The 15194-nt window shown below is 51.7% G+C and overlaps 1 protein-coding gene and 1 long non-coding RNA gene across 2 annotated transcripts; one reads left to right on the top strand and one right to left on the bottom strand.

The window, feature by feature from the left end:
• Positions 1-1470: 1470 nt before the first annotated feature.
• TUFM (Tu translation elongation factor, mitochondrial) lies at positions 1471-4942 on the bottom strand. Its single transcript, XM_026515700.4, has 10 exons — positions 4831-4942; positions 4532-4726; positions 3937-4103; positions 3592-3696; positions 3339-3503; positions 3068-3200; positions 2876-2980; positions 2609-2760; positions 2386-2505; positions 1471-1833 (listed from the first exon to the last, which is right to left on the bottom strand). The coding sequence occupies exons 1-10, from the start codon at positions 4871-4873 to the stop codon at positions 1660-1662; spliced, it is 1359 nt and encodes a 452-aa protein (XP_026371485.1). The 5' UTR covers positions 4874-4942; the 3' UTR covers positions 1471-1659.
• A 196-nt stretch (positions 4943-5138) lies between these two features.
• Positions 5139-6708, top strand: LOC130544212 (uncharacterized). The gene is made up of 2 exons (XR_008960323.1): positions 5139-5423; positions 6289-6708. It is a non-coding gene; the product is annotated as an uncharacterized LOC130544212 (long non-coding RNA).
• Positions 6709-15194: the final 8486 nt, after the last annotated feature.

Below are 15194 nucleotides of genomic sequence, written 5' to 3'. Positions count from 1 at the left end.
AGAGGGGAGACGGCTGGGTTGAGCCTGGTTTAGGGGAGCAAGAGCTAAACCAGGGGCTAAATGGCACAGAAGAGCCAGGTATGGGATGTAGAAATGACACATTGCAGAAGTGGTTATTTCCAAGGAAACAGGTTGCAATTTTTACTGCATGTCCTGGCCTTGGTTTTCTTGTCTCTTCAGTGATCATTTCCCCCTTAGAGCATCGAGGGGATGGGGCTGGTACTCATGGGTAGGTGGGGCTGTTTCAGCTGGGACCAAAGCCAGAAAAGATGGGCTAAGAGGGCAGGAAAAGTGAAGATTACATACAGGGGAGACATCCAAGATGTAAGGGTCTGAAACCTGGTAATGGGTGGGCATGATGGGGCGGGGTAAGTGAGAACACATGTGCAGGGCTTGGGTCCCCACCGGAAGAGCTCTTAAGAGGATGGCAGTTGGAGCTGGGGGGCAGTGATGGAAAAAGCAGCAGCAGGAAAGCCGCTGGGCTTGGGATGTCTCAGGTGCAGGTGGAGACCAGCTTCCCCAGTACAGAGATGGGACTGCAGTGCTTCCGGGCTCGTCCTGAGGCTCCAGGGAGGGTCTTCGGAATGTCGAGACTTTCCAGCCTCACCTCAGACATCGAGGAGAGTTAAGCAAACCTGCCCTATCGCTGGACAATTCTTTATCGTGAAGCTCTTTTGTCCTCCTTTTCTTGAGCCCTTTTCTCTGCTGTGAAGCCACAGATTCGATTGTGACTCAAAACAGCTCTCAGGTTGGGCCTAAGAGCCGGTCAGTGCTGAATATGCTCATTTGTGAGAAGCAAGTTTGAAAGGGGTGCTTGTTAATCCCTGCTGAGAGTTACCTTTTGTTTGGGGTCAGCGTCCTGGCCAGTCGTTTCAAGTTTTTAAACAAACACCTATTCAGCATTTTACTCCCTACACCTTTGATACGGTCCTTATCTTACTCTTAAATCTCAGTACGTGTTCGAAACAAAAACTTCCGTTTATAACTTCTCACTCCTGTGTCTAGAATTGGTGATGTATAGGGGGAACAACCCATCCAGCACAGAGACTTATTAAAAAGAGGACCCTATGAAGTGGTGGATGTTGGTTCCAGAGGTGAGACACAGTCCCCAGTATCCTAGAGCTTAGACAAGGGCAGGTAGACGTTAACAGCCTTAGTAACTACTCTGAGAGGATAGGTGGGTTTGGCACCTCAGCTGAACCCACCCTTGCTCCAAGGGGTAAAAGTCCCCACTTTCTCCCATAGGACAGCCAACAATCCTACCTAGTGTTTTGCTAGGCAGCCACACCAGCTTTACTAGACCAACTTTCCTCCTTTTCTCAAGTTGTCAACAGCAGTTCTGACAGCTTTAAGACAGGAGCTTTGTTCCAAACGGTACCACAGAGATGAACTGAGGATGTGTCCTGGGCTCCATGTTTCTACCCCCCCATCCTCTCCAACTTAGACAAAGGACACAAGACACAACGTCCCTCGCTATTCACAGAACAGTTTATTGACCTACCTCACCTGGCAGGCCCTGGGGCCCCTCCTGACCAGGGGAAGCGGCAGCCTAGTTGCACTGCTGGGTTGCAGCCTGGGCCCTGGGGAGGGGGCACCAGCAGCAGGAAAGAACGCTGGCCAGTGCAGCCTTCAATACCAGAGTCTGAGCAGAGTCCAGACTCAACCCCACTTGATGTTCTTGTCCTCCTCAGTCATGGCCGGCGTCTCAGTGACAAGGCCAGTGCCAATGGTCCGGTTGCCATCTCGAAGGGTGAAACGCTGGCCTTTTTCTAAGATCATGGGCTGCCGCAAGATAAGGGTGATCTTCAGGTCCTCCCCGGGCATAGCAAGCTCCTGGAGAGGGCAGAGACAGGGTTCATGCATGGCCCTCAAGCACCTTCTTCCCAACTGTTTGCTGCCTACCAAGGTTAAAACGAATGTTAACTAAACTGAATTTGATTAAAAATTTTTTTAAAAGTTCTGGGAAATGCAGCAGGGGGATTGTTTCTAGAACCAGCTTCATCCCAGCCGCCAGGCAGATGCAAATGGTGCATGTCAAGAGAGGAAAGGAGTTGTGACCAGTGTTCCTAACGTTCACTCTGGAAAGTCAAGGAAATTGTGGGTCATGCAGGTTTCTTAAGTCACAGGACTTCTCTGAGCCATTATGTATGGTGCAATTCTCAACGGGGAGAATCCTCTTCTGGGAGATCTTTCTGTGGGTAAATGCTAGCGTGGACTGGGTGGAGACTCACTCTCCCTAAACCCACCCAGCCAGACCTTTCCATCACTAGCTTCATCTACAGTCAATGAAAAGTCACCCGTGTTGTCACGTTTGGAATTGTGAGTGAGGGAGAGCTGGGGTGAAGTGTCTCTTCCACTCCTTCACATTCCCTATAGCCACCATACCTTCCCTGGTGGCAAGATGACACGACAGGCCATGTCCCAAGTCAGGGAGAACATGACAGGCATGAAGTGGGACACAAAAGGCTTGTGGCGGCCACCTTCCTCCTTGCTGAGGATATAAACCTGGAAAAAAAAGAACAACAGGGTGAAGCTGGGCCTGGCTGGAAACACCGCCACTGCACAGGACCGTCTGGCTCAACGCTGTCCCATCACCTGGAGCCCTCACCTGTGCCTCCACCTTCTGATGGGTCTGGATGGACCCTGGCTTGGCCATGACCAGGCCACGCCTCAGGTCCTCTCGCTTCAAGCCTCGGACCAGGGCTCCAAGGTTGTCACCTGCCTCTGCCCGCTCCAGACTCTTGTGGAACATCTCAATGCCTAGGAGGGAAGAGGAGAGACAAGGGAGGAGGGTCTAGGGCAGAGGGAAGGCACAAAGGATCTGCAAGGGAAATCCTGGAGCCAGCCCCTGGGTCCCGAGGCATCTTTCCTATACCTGTCACCACAGTGCGAATGTGCTTGTTATGTCCCAGGAACTCACACTCATCTCCCTTCTTCAAAATGCCACGCTCTAATGTACCTGTCACCACGGTGCCCCGGCCTGGAAAGAAACAGGACAAGAAGGACATCAGGGACCCTGGGCCAGGCTATACAGCCAGAGAGTAGTGCAAGTGAACACGGTCCTCACCAGGAATAGAGTAAACGGACTCTACAGGCAGCAGGAAAGGCTTCTCCAGGTCTCGGGTGGGTACTGGGATGTAAGTGTCCACGGCATCCAGCAGCTTCTGCACGGACTTCACGCCTAGCTCAGGGTCACGTTGCTATGGGGAGGAAGTGACAGGACTCTGAAATTCTCGTTCTGCTCTTCTTACTAAGAGGCACTCTCCAGGCTCAGCAGAACTCTGGCCACCCATCCAGTCCCATCCTCTGCCACAGCCCCTGCCTGACCCCGCCTTCACCTCAAGGGCACAGAGGGCAGAGCCTATGATGACCGGGGTCTCCTCTCCTTTGTAGCCAAACTCGGTGAGCAGTTCCCGGATCTCCAGCTCAACCAACTCCACCATCTCCGCGTCCTGGACAGCATCTGCTTTGTTCACGTACACCACAACATGCTCCACTCCTATCTGTGGATGGCAAAGAGGTAGAAGCGGTGTCCTGCATGGACCAACTCCCCACTCTTCCTCTTTCCACCCCTTCCCAGGCTCTGAGTACCTGTCTGGCCAGTAATAGATGCTCTCGGGTCTGGGGCATAGGGCCGTCATTGGCTGCCACCACAAGGATGCAGCCATCGAGGGGCGCAGTGCCTGTGATCATATTCTGGGTAGAAGGATAGGAAACAGTGTAGTTCAAGGACCTCCTCAGCTCCACGTCCATCTAGCCAAGCACAGCAGCTGAGGCCCACCTTTCTCTGCCATCTCCTTACCACCCACTTTGAGAGGTCATGCTCAGAAATCCATGACCTCAACCCATGCACCTTGAATATCTTAACTTCCCCACAAGTCCAACATTTTTCCTGGCAGGCACAGCCCCTGGCCCTGTACCCAGCAGCTCTCTCACCTTCACGTAATCTGCGTGACCTGGGCAGTCCGTGTGGGCATAGTGGCGGGCCGCAGTGCTATACTCCACGTGAGCCGCATTAATTGTGATTCCACGCGCTCGCTCTTCAGGGGCGTTGTCAATCTCTTCATACTTCTTAAACTTGGCTCCACCCCCCTCCGCTAAAACTAAGGGGAAGGAGGAGAACAAACCTCTCAGACCAAGTTCCAGAGGTAGAGGCAGGGCTCAAGCCACACCCAAGTCCCTCCCACCTACTACGCAAAGGACAGTCTGGGAGAATAATGCGTCCGTGATCCCCTCCGTCAGTTCCTGCAGCGGGTGTAACTCGGGTGAGAAGGAAATGTTAAAGGGCCTCAAGGTCCAGCTCTGCGACTTCTCCAGGATAAAGCCTCTGCTTACAGGACACTGGCCACGGCTAGAGAGAGGCCATTCGGGCTCCGCTCCCCAGCTTACGCATCACAAAATCTTGCACGTTCAGGGGAAATGTGTTTCCTGCATCTTCCAATCCACCGCCCGGGGCCACAGCACCTCCCGGGCTCCAGGTCCCGCCAGCGCAGCGGGCGCTTCCGGACGCCCCCGACCCATCCCCGCTTACTCTTCGTGATGGCCGCGGTCAGTGTGGTCTTGCCGTGGTCCACATGGCCGATGGTGCCCACGTTCACATGGGGCTTGTCGCGCACATAGATCTTCTTGGCCTCCACGGCCAGGCCGCGGCACAAGCGGGGCAGTGTCGGGGCCTTCAGCGGCCGCAGCAGACCCTGCAGCAATGGGGTCGGGCCGGTGCCGAGACCTGCCAGGGCAGAGGCTTGGAGTCAGGGCGCCGGTCCGAGCCCGGCCGCTCCCGACGACCCCCCACGTGGCCCCGCGCCACTACTGCCTTCCTCGCCCCCTCACCGCTCAAGAGGGGCGTCGCGCGCAGCAGGGTGGTGGCCGCCATTGTGGTCGTACTCGCGCCCCGAGCCGGGCGCCCGCGCGTGCGAAAAGGAAAGGGCACGGGCGACTGGAGGTGACTTCCGGCGGAAGTGAAGGCTCGGAGGGCAAGTCTGGGTCCGTCTAGCCTCCAGTTTTTGTGGCCGTCTTACGACTTCCGGGCGTGGGACCAAAGACGACGCCAGGAAGGGGCTGGCGTCTCGGGGGCGGGGACGGAGGGACCCGGTTTCCACGGCGCTCTCGGGCCTAGCGAACCTACGGGGGCACAGCGGGTGTCTCGGGCGGCGCGGGGGAGCGACGTAAAGTGTCCCGTCGCGCACCAGCGCCCCGAGGCTCACGGGCGTTGTAGTTCCCAGGGCGGCGCGCTGTGTTTGCGCAGGGCGTGGGCGTCAGGTAGGGCTAGGCCGGGTCCGGAGCGAGAGTGCCGGCCTCCCGAAGGCCGAGGCGGCGGCTCCGACGCGGTCCGCTCGGGAGCGTCCTGGCCCAGAGCCCCCTGGGGTCCGACCCACTGCGCGGGTCTGGCGAGACATCTGGCGGCCGCTGAGCCGCCCCTGGAGGTAGGACCAGGCCCTACGGCCAGGCTGAGAGAGACGGGCCTGGGAGCCTTTCGCGGGTGGGGCATAAGTGTGACCCATCTCTCCGCGGAGCGTCTGTTTTCTTATCTGTAAAATGGGAACAGTAGTATCTACCTCATGGGGAGATTCTGACGTCTGGCTCTGAGAGGAAATGAGCTGGACAGGAGGCAGGAATGGTGTCCAGGGGCCTCCAGGTCCTACAGCCCCTGACCCTCAAATACCGGCTCTCCTGGCTCCCAGCCTGCGGGGACAGACAGCTTTGCCGTCCACCCCTGGAGCCCCTCAGAAAGCCAGGGACTAATTCCCTTGATCGTCGCCCCACCCGCCCACCCAGTTATTCAGATGATACCGAGGGTGAGGGGCCGGCCTCGAGTGCCTGTAGGGGCAGCCTGAGTCTTTCTTTTCCCTATCGTGGCCCCAGCACCGAACAGGGCGGGGCACCCAGTGAGCGCTCAGGGAATTTGTGTTGACTGAATGAGTGAGTGCAAGGCTGGCAAATGACCTTTAACTTTGACATCCATCATCTCGTCACCCTGGGACGAGAACAGCAGCTGCTTAACCCTGATTGATGTTTCCCAAACCCATCAGGTCCATGGACGGTTTTGGGTTTCAGATAGATTCCCTAATTCCTCCCTTGAAGGTGATGATTCAGGAGGGTCTGAGCACAGACGGGGAAGCTGTGTTTATTTATAACACACACGGTTTCCCAAGCTCCGAGGAGTTTGGGAAACTCCGAGCTAGAGCTTTTCATGGATCAGGCGTTGTGCCAATGCTTCGTATTGGTTCACATTCAACGCACCCGGTGTTACCCTGTGTGGTTGGAGCCATTATTTCCCCCATTTTACAGGTGAGAAAACAGAGCATCAGGGTGATTTAGGAACCCAGTACAACTGAACTCCAAAAAAGTGTGCATTTAACCGCTGCCTGGTACTGTCATTCAGAGGTCCATCTACTGCTCAGGTAAAATGAAGAACTTGCCAAGACTTCTGTCCTCCTGGCCCTCCAGCCCATCCGCTCTGCTTAGGAAGGGCTGGTGCCGTAACTAAAGGTTTTCTTTGTCTTTATCCTGTACCTCAGTCACTCCACTCCTGGGAATTTCTCCTAAGACACTGTTGGCCACTCTCGGAATGTAAGGTTTTTAGGGGGTGGTATTTGAACAAAGCTTTCTATTTTAGCGGTGCTGTATTTATTTGAATGTGTATTAGTTTGGGGGGGAAAAAACTGGGGTGGCAAATACTGAGATTAAAAAATGATTCAATTTCAAAAACTGTATGTGGTCGATGATATTATGGGTAGTATAAACATGGGGCAGATTTGGGGGCAGGTGGTACATGAATGACTGAAGTTTGAGAAACACGGCACTCGGAAAAGAGTCCAAAGGGAGAAGATGTTTTGTAGAGCTGTTGACTGTAGCGTCCTGTGTGATAGTTGGAAGTCTTGATTTACAGACAACAGAATTTACATTGGCTGGTTTACGCAGAAGAAGATTTGTGTAAGCTTTTGAGTTAGCTGACAGAATTGTGGGACGGGCTGGAGAAACAGCTCCCAAGCCATGGAGCTGATCTGGCGTGGGAAGAAAAGCGCTGCTCCCACCATTGCCACCAAACACTAAAGGCCAGAACTTAGACTTGACTGTGACACCTACTGCTCGTGGCACTGAAGCCACTTCTGCATCAAGAAAGTGGCCTTCCCTCCCTCCCGACCCTCCTGCCCCCAAGATCAGGCAAATTCAAAGCCTCCCTTGAATGCACCTGATTGGAAAAGCCTAGATCGTCCTGTGTCCCTGTCTTGTATGAGAGGAGTCTGAGAGAGGCCGCCTAACTTTGATGTTGGAGAGCAGGAGTGCTAGCGGGGGAATCTCCCCAGATGTCCAGCCATGCCTGTGACCAGTAGCACAGTGAACACAGACGTCCAGCATGTGGCCGTGGGAGCATCAGTGTGGCATGGCCTCTAGATGAGGGAGTCCTAGAGTGGGCTCAGAGTTGTGGAGACCAGGACAGCCAACCACCTGGGAAAATGCTTGTGAGCAGTGCCTGATGAAGAAGGAAGGCTGGCTGCTGTAGAAACCTAGCAGGTGGGGGTTGGCGGGGCGGGCGAACGACAAAGGAAGTGGAGAACACTCAGGACTTTAGGAGGCTGTGAATTTGCTTGGAGAAAGATTTTTCTGAGACGTGTATTTTGAGTGATTGTAGTTAAAGACTCGTTCTTTGTGCAGAATCTTGAACTCTTTAAAAACACGCTCTTGAAATCACATGGCCTTTTGGGTTCCCCCTAGCAGTCTGTGCCTTTGAGCTCCTGCTTAACAGCCATTTTTCCGTCTTCCTACAGACAGGGCCCTGATTTTGTTCAAGATGGTCCTTTCCGCAGTTCCGGGAATAAATCCTGACAGGCCTCGCCTACTTCTGGTGGTCCTGTTCTCCTTGCCAGGGGCTTCGTTTAGGGTTGGGTGTGTAACTTCTTTGGGGCCTATGATTGGTATGAGGAGATCTACTTTGGGGGGCTGCCAGGAAAGGGTCCCTCCACCCTCAAGGAGACACCAGAGAGACGGACTGCCTTCTGACTCTGGGTGTTGCTGGGTCTGGAGGCAAAGCGTGGAACTACTCTGCCCATCTTATTTCCGATCAGTGATGAAGCCAAAATCCAGAGGAGGGCAAAACAGAGGATTTTAGAAGACCGGACTCCTTGTGGTGTGATGACAAATGTCCTTACTATTTAAGCGAGACTGTCTCAGTTGTCTGTGTGCATTCAGATACCTCCTAACAGATAACCTGTCTTACAGCACTCGATACCCTGAGACATATTTCTTGGTTTCACTTGTCAGAGACCGAGTGGCTTGAGTAGGGCCAGGACTGAACTTCCTTTATGTCTGTACCCTCTGCCTGGCCACTGTAGGGCTCTGCGTGATTGCACTTGAACCATTAATGAGGCTTCCAAACTGAAGGGTGCCACCAAGTGGTGCTACAGACCTAGCATGTCCGAAACATGTCCCGCTTCATTTTCTCCCAGGCTCTGCTTCCACATCTGAATAAACAATGTCACCTTTCTTCCTTCCCTCAACCCTGACATCTAACCCATTTACCCAGTCCTGCTGGTTGTCTCTCCAGAATATATCTCGGATGTGACCAATTTGTCTGTCTCCACTATTGACCTTGTGGTTCAGTCTGGGATCATCTGTCATCTAGGTTAGGTCACAACCTTTACAATGGGTCTCCCAGTTCCTGTTCTTCTCAAAACCTAGCAAATCCATCCTCCACCCAGCAGTCAGATCAGCCTTTAAAATGTGGATCAGGGGCGCCTGGGTGGCTCAGTTGTTTAGGCAACTGCCCTCGGCCCAGGTCATGATCCCAGAGTCCTGGGATCGAGTCCTGCATCGGGCCCCCTGCTCAGTGGGGAGTCTGCTTCTCCCTCTGACCCTCACCCCTCTCATGCTGTCTCACTCTCTCTCAAATAAATAATAAATAAAATCTTTAAAAAAATAAATAAAATGTGGATCAGAAGGGGCACCTAGCTGGTTCAGTTAGTAGAGCATGCAACTCTTTTTTTTTTTTTTTAAGACTTTTTATTTTTAGGGGCGCCTGAGTGACCTAATCAGTTAAGCATCTGCCTTTGGCTCAGGTCATGATCCCAGCATCCTGGGATTGAGCCCCATGTTGGGCTCCTAACTCAGCCGGGAGCCTACTTCTCCCTCTGCCTGCTGCTCCCCCTGCTTGTGCGCTCTCTGACAAATAAATAAAATCTTAAAAAAAAAAAAAAGATTTTTTATTTATTTGAGAGAGAGAGAGCACGAGCCGTTGAGGCGTGGGGAGGCAGGGGAGAGGGAGAAGGCTCCTCGCTTGATCCAAGGACTCTGGGATCATGACCTGAGCCAAAGGCAAATGCTTAACCAACTGAGCCACCCAAGTGCCCCGAGCATGCGACTCTCGATCTTAGGGTTGTGAGATCGAGGCCCACATTGGGTGTAGAGATTAATTGAATAAATAAAACAAAAATAAAGATTCCCTTTCAAGTTTTAATTAATTAATTAAGCGTGGATCGGAAATTAATCCTTCCCCCCACCTTCCCGTGACTCCTTACTACACTTAGACTAAAACCCCAACTCCTACTTTAAATCTTTTTTTTTAAAGATTTTATTTATTTATTTATTTGACAGAGATAGAGACAGCCAGCGAGAGAGGGAACACAAGCAGGGGGAGCGGGAGAGGAAGAAGCAGGCTCATAGCTGAAGAGCCTGATGTGGGGCTCAATCCCACAACTCCGGGATCACGCCCTGAGCCGAAGGCAGGCGCTTAACCGCTGTGCCACCCAGGCGCCCCCCAACTCCTACTTTAAATGGGCAAACTGTATGGCACGTGAATTATATATCAATAAAGCTGTTATATAAAAATCCAGACTCCTCCCGGTGGCCCACTTCTTTGACCCCATCCAGTATGGTTTTCCTCTCGTTCGCTCCCAACCGCACTCGCCATTCTGTTCTGCAAACATCCCACAGTTGTTTCTACCTCGGGCTCTTTGCAGATGTTCTTTCCTTGCCCTGGAGTGTTCCGTGTAGCTTTCTCTAGGGCTGTTTCTTCCATCATTCAGCTCCACCTCAAATGTCACCTCTTCTATCTAAAGTAGCCCCCAGTCACCCTCCTCTCAATGGGCCTCTTTGGTTTTCTTCATAGCACCTAAACGCCTAAAATGATCTTACTAATGCGCTGGTTGGTTGGTTTGTGGGGTTGTTGCTGTTCCCTGTCTCACCAGGTCATGATAGGAAGAGCTTATTTTTTTAACTCTATGATCGGTACCTAACACTCAGGTGAAGACGTGTTTGTTGAAGGAATTATGTGTTGAATTATTTCAGTCGAGCATGTGTGTTGGGCTTATTAAGTGTCCTGATGTTTTCAATGGAAAGCAAATTTTGTATTCACATTCACATTAAAAATAAAGGTGAACCACTGTAACTTTTGAAGCCTCTGCTTTATTATCTATAAAATGGGGATGGAGTGACGAAGTTAAACTTTATGATCTCTAAGATTTCTTGCCGCTCTCACCTCCAAAGGGAGGGCGGGGTCTGGTGTAATTGAAATGAGTGCTAGGCTCGTCAGCCACTTAGTGGCAGATGGGGCGCTGGGGCCCAGAGCTTTGTCCTCAGTGCCCCTCAACAGACGTATTGGAAGCTCAAGGACATTCTTCACTCTTCCCTACCAGCCAGCCTTGGCACTGCCTCCTCAGAAATCTCGCTGGCTGTTGTCCTTGGTACTAAGCCCACTGTACTGCCCTGGCCAAGTCAGCATCAGCCCCTCCTGGACCACAGCACCAGTTCTCCTCTCTGCTTCCGGTCCCCACCCCCATACCGGCCCTGGATTTCCTTCCAAACAGAAATCTGATCACCTGTCAGTCAGATGTGACGGAAGACATTCCAACTGGAAACACTTCGTGAATGTTACACAAAAGCTGCCGAGTAGAAGGCACATTAGAGGCGGCCTAGGTGGCTTGGCCGCCCATGGCTTCCTAGAGGAGGCCACACTCGGAAGCCTGAAACCAGAGGGAGGAAGGTTGGCAGAAGTGGGGGAAACCACTTCTGTGTATGGAGGTTGAGAGGCAGAGCCTAAGTGAAGCTGGAGTATCTTAGGCTGTCAAAATGTCCTGGGTGGGCAGAGTATGATTTGGAGGGGGCAGAAAAAAAGACAAAATAGGAGAAATCCCCATCTCTTGGGGTGGGTAGGGTCAACCTCCAGAAGAATCCCACAAGCAACCACTTCCCCTTCTGTCCGAGACCCTGGTTTTCCTCTGAAGAGCCACCTCTGCTGAGCCCACCCCAATCTCAGACGATGGGTCTCTGATCCAGTGTTTCCCAGTCAGCATAATCCAACCCTTGTGATCACAAATGTTGGTTCAGGGTTAGTATTCGGTTCCAACCCCAACTAGCGTACTGAAGTCCAGTTCTGGCAAACTGCCCAAGGTAAACTCAGACCCCACAAATAAAGGGCTCAGTCCTCCCCAGACTGCCCCCATTTCAGACGTGAGCTGCACGTGGGGTCCCCCAGTCATCTTCTGACCAACCTGCTACACATCTGGGAGATTCCCATGACCCCCCTCCCCCTCAGGCGTGATAATTTGCTAGAACAACTCACAGAATGCAGGAAAATATACCTCCAATTACAGGTTTGTAGTAGAGAATACAAGTCAGGAACAGCCAAATGAAGAGAGACATAGAGTGAGGTCTGGGAGACCTGGTTTCATTTCTTAGGCATGATTGATTAAGTCATCGCCATGGGACTGAGCTCAATCTCTAGGTCCCCCTCCCCTCCATGGAGGTTCAGCTGCCTCAAAATCCCAACCCTCTGGGGCACCTGGCTGGCTCAGTGAGAAGAACATGTGACTTTTGATCTCAGGGGTTGTGAGTTCAAGCCCCATGACAGGTGTAGAGATTGCATTAATCAATCAATCTTTTAAAAAATCCCAACCCTCTAATCATGAGGATAGTCTTTCTGGTGAAGCTATCTAGGGGCTTGCCATTAGTTGCCTCATTAACTAAAACTCAGGGGTGATCTAAGGGGCACTTCTGTTACTTGGTAAATTCCAAGTATTTTAAAGCTCTGTGCCAGGAAGCTGGGACAAAAACCAAATTCTTCATGCACCTGGTGCCCCAGGTGGAACTGATGAGACTCAATCCTGTTGCATTTGCCGGAGCTACTGGGAAAGCTATGACCTCTTCCCACTACGATTGTTAGGCCAGTAGGATGTGTGCTTGGAGCTGTCGGTAGCCATCTTGCTGCCTACAAAGGGACAGTCCAGAGGAAAGCAGAGCTGAGACTGAGACCAAGTTCAAATGCACATTATTTGAGCCTCTGGCTTCAGCCATGCCTGAAGTCATTCTACCTCTGCTTTTTCAATTCTGTGAGCCAGTAAGCTCCCCGCTCTTTTCATGTTTAAGCTACCTTAAATTAGGAGTGGATGTGGGGGTTCCATTACTGGCAGCTAAAAGCATCCTAATTATCACACACCCTGTTCCTGAGGAGCAAGTATTTCTCCCTTTTATAGTAACACCTTGGCTTACCTTGGGTCCTGGATCCCACCACTCCCACCTTCCCCAAACCTCACTCCTTCGATTACTATCCTTCCTACTGGCTCCCTTCCCTTTAGACTTCGCACATGATCAGGTCTCCCTCAGGACAACTTTCCATACTCCTCCTCCCATTTCTTACCTTCCATTCAGTCCTCAGTCCACTACCATTTGGCTTCTGCTTCTACCACTTCCTTAAAATTACTCGCACCAAAGTCCCTAAACAGTCTTAGTTGATGAGGGATAGAAGCAGAAAAATATTCACCTTTAGCCCAGAAAGCTGACCTAAAGCCTGCAGAGCTCCGATAAGGATCAAGTACGTGCTGGCTGCTACATTCTTCAAGGGTCTCATGACTTGTCTGTACGTGTCACCGATAGTTAATATCCAACTGAATGATAAGCACCAGAGAAATCTTGCGAAAGTAGTTTTACGAGTAGAAATTCGAGGAAAACATTTATGATGTAATATTCCCTGCACGTCCCCTCCCTTTGGACACTAAGCATATACCCACCAGCTTCATACAGCAAAGGTGTAGCTCTTTCTGCCCACGGGTCTTGTCCCCGTGCTATAATAAAAGCACCTTTTTGCACCAAAAACATCTCAAGAATTCTTTTTTGAACATCCACTCGCGGCCCCACATCACTAGCCATCGGTGTTTTCTACAGGACACAATGGCAATGTCGTGGATCCCTTTTTAATCATTTGCCTGTGATGTGTCTGACCAACTGCCCCCATGCACGCATGTACTCTATACTCCCACACCCCCTGGTCTTTGTTCTGTGGTTCTTCTTCCAACGGTTAGAATGTCCAGATTTTTTCTCTTTTTTGGAGGAATGCCCTCAGGCTACTGGAGGCTTTGCCTTGATGAACTGATGCGTCCAGGAGTGTCGCTTGGTCAACAGCTGAGGCATGTAGATATATGAAAGGCCCCGCTCCCTTGTTTCTGGACAAACCTGACGCATAACTTTCTTGCCTGCAGGATCAAGTTGAACTACCCTCTGCCTGAGATCACGCATTTGTTTGGTTTCCTCTCCTTCCCTCTCCTGCTTCTCCCACTCTCTTACTGGTTTCTTCCGGTAGCACTGTTTGACGAAATCACTCGCACACAAATCCTCATCTCAAGGTCTGCTTCTGGGAAACCTGACCCAAGACATCATCTCAGCACTTTCTACTCCTCTTTTGCTGCCTACCTGATAAGTGCGGCTTGTTTTCCAGAATTAGGTCCTGGGCCCTATTCTCTCTACAGGTATTGCCTGGACCATCTCGCTCATGTCCATGGCTTCAACCACTACTCACTTCTGATCATCCCCAAACTGCTTTATGCGCTCAGATGGTAGCTCCCTCTCTGCTGGACAGCTCCCCGTAGCTGTCCACAGACACCTCCTGCACTAATGCAGTAGTCACTAGCCACATGTGGCTATTTTAATTGGTTAAAATTTAAATTCCGTTCCCTAGTCCCATTAGCCACATGTCAAGTGCTCAAGAGCTACATATGGCTAGTGGCTAGCACACCGGACAGTGTCGATATAGAACATCGGTCGTGGCAGAAAGTTTTATTGGACAGCTTAGACCCATTTCCAAACCTAACTCATCAACACCAGACCCTTGCCTTTCTATACTCCTCAACTGTGTCTCTCTCCTAGAAACAATGGGCAGAAACTATAGAGGAAGGGTAAGGGCTTCAGAGAGGAGTGTGGGGACCACAGAACTAGTCTTTTTCATTGATATCTTCTTCTGAACTGGGAATATGGGCGGACAAAGATGGTGATGAAGACCTTAACAAAGGCCATCTGTGAGTTGATCTTAGAATGGTTAGAATAGGGGGAGAGCTGGGAGATGAGGACTGGCTAGGCCAGAACTTGCCCTCCACAATGAAGTTTTCCAACTCCATCCCGCAGCCTCAGCCTTGAATAAACGTTCTTGTGTGAGTCAGGGCATTTATCCATCTCCAGTCTCTTGTGTTCCAGGATGAGTATCTGATCGAAGCCAGTCAGCTGGGGTCAGTTCTGGGAATTTTATTGCCAATCTCAGAAAAGAAGCAGGTTGCTTCTACTTGAGTTGCCAAGCTCTTAGGACTTCAGTTTGGAGCCATGGAAAGCCGTTTTGCCACTGAGATAGGGCTGCCTGCGAGTGAAGGCAAATGCATGGGGGCAAGCAGAGCCTAAACATGAACCACAGGTTCCTCATAGCTTTTGGCTTTTTATTCAGCTGCTCCTGAAGAAGCTCAATCCGGTTTTTATCAACTGCTTCAGCCAAGATTCCCCTATTCCTTAGGCCAGTTGGCGCAGGGTCAGGGACAGACCTTACTGATTTCATTGTGCTTATGATTTCAATGGCTCTCTACACCTTAACGGTTCCCAATGCCTGTATCTGGCCTTGATGTCTTTACTGGGCTCCAGACCGTACGTCCCCCTGCCCCCTGACGTCCCACAGGCACGTCCAAAGTGATCTCCTTATTTCTGCCCTCTATCTTTATTTCCCGTCTCAGAAGGAACCTCCTAGACCTCCAGTCCCTTTGCTCAGAGAAGCCAAGGTCGTAAGTTCAGGCTCCGCCTCTTCGCGGGGCTTCAACCAAGGTCACCCGCGTCTTCCCTCGCCCGGCTCGTTGGGGGCGGTGTCCGCGAACCCCTCAGCCGCCCTGCAAAGAGCCTCCTCATCTCGCTGGTTTCCGGCACTCGGCGGCTACTCTAGCCTACAGCGGGGC

The sequence above is a fragment of the Ursus arctos genome, unplaced genomic scaffold (genome assembly GCF_023065955.2).
Source record: "Ursus arctos isolate Adak ecotype North America unplaced genomic scaffold, UrsArc2.0 scaffold_2, whole genome shotgun sequence".
Classification (NCBI taxonomy): Eukaryota; Metazoa; Chordata; class Mammalia; order Carnivora; family Ursidae; genus Ursus; species Ursus arctos.
The sequence above is the reverse complement of the archived record's forward strand: the minus strand, read 5'-3'. Positions and strand labels throughout refer to the sequence as shown.

Bases quoted from the DNA above. Each gene is read 5' to 3' on its own strand.
- TUFM (XM_026515700.4), bottom strand. From the start codon at position 4,873: ATGGCGGCCACCACCCTGCTGCGCGCGACGCCCCTCTTGAGCG. The intron at 2,506-2,608 runs GTGAGGGCTCCA...TTTTTTTTCCAG, and splicing joins ATCAGAAGGTGGAGGCACAG to GTTTATATCCTCAGCAAGGA. The intron at 1,834-2,385 runs GTATGGTGGCTA...TGCCCTCTCCAG, and splicing joins TCATCTTGCCACCAGGGAAG to GAGCTTGCTATGCCCGGGGA.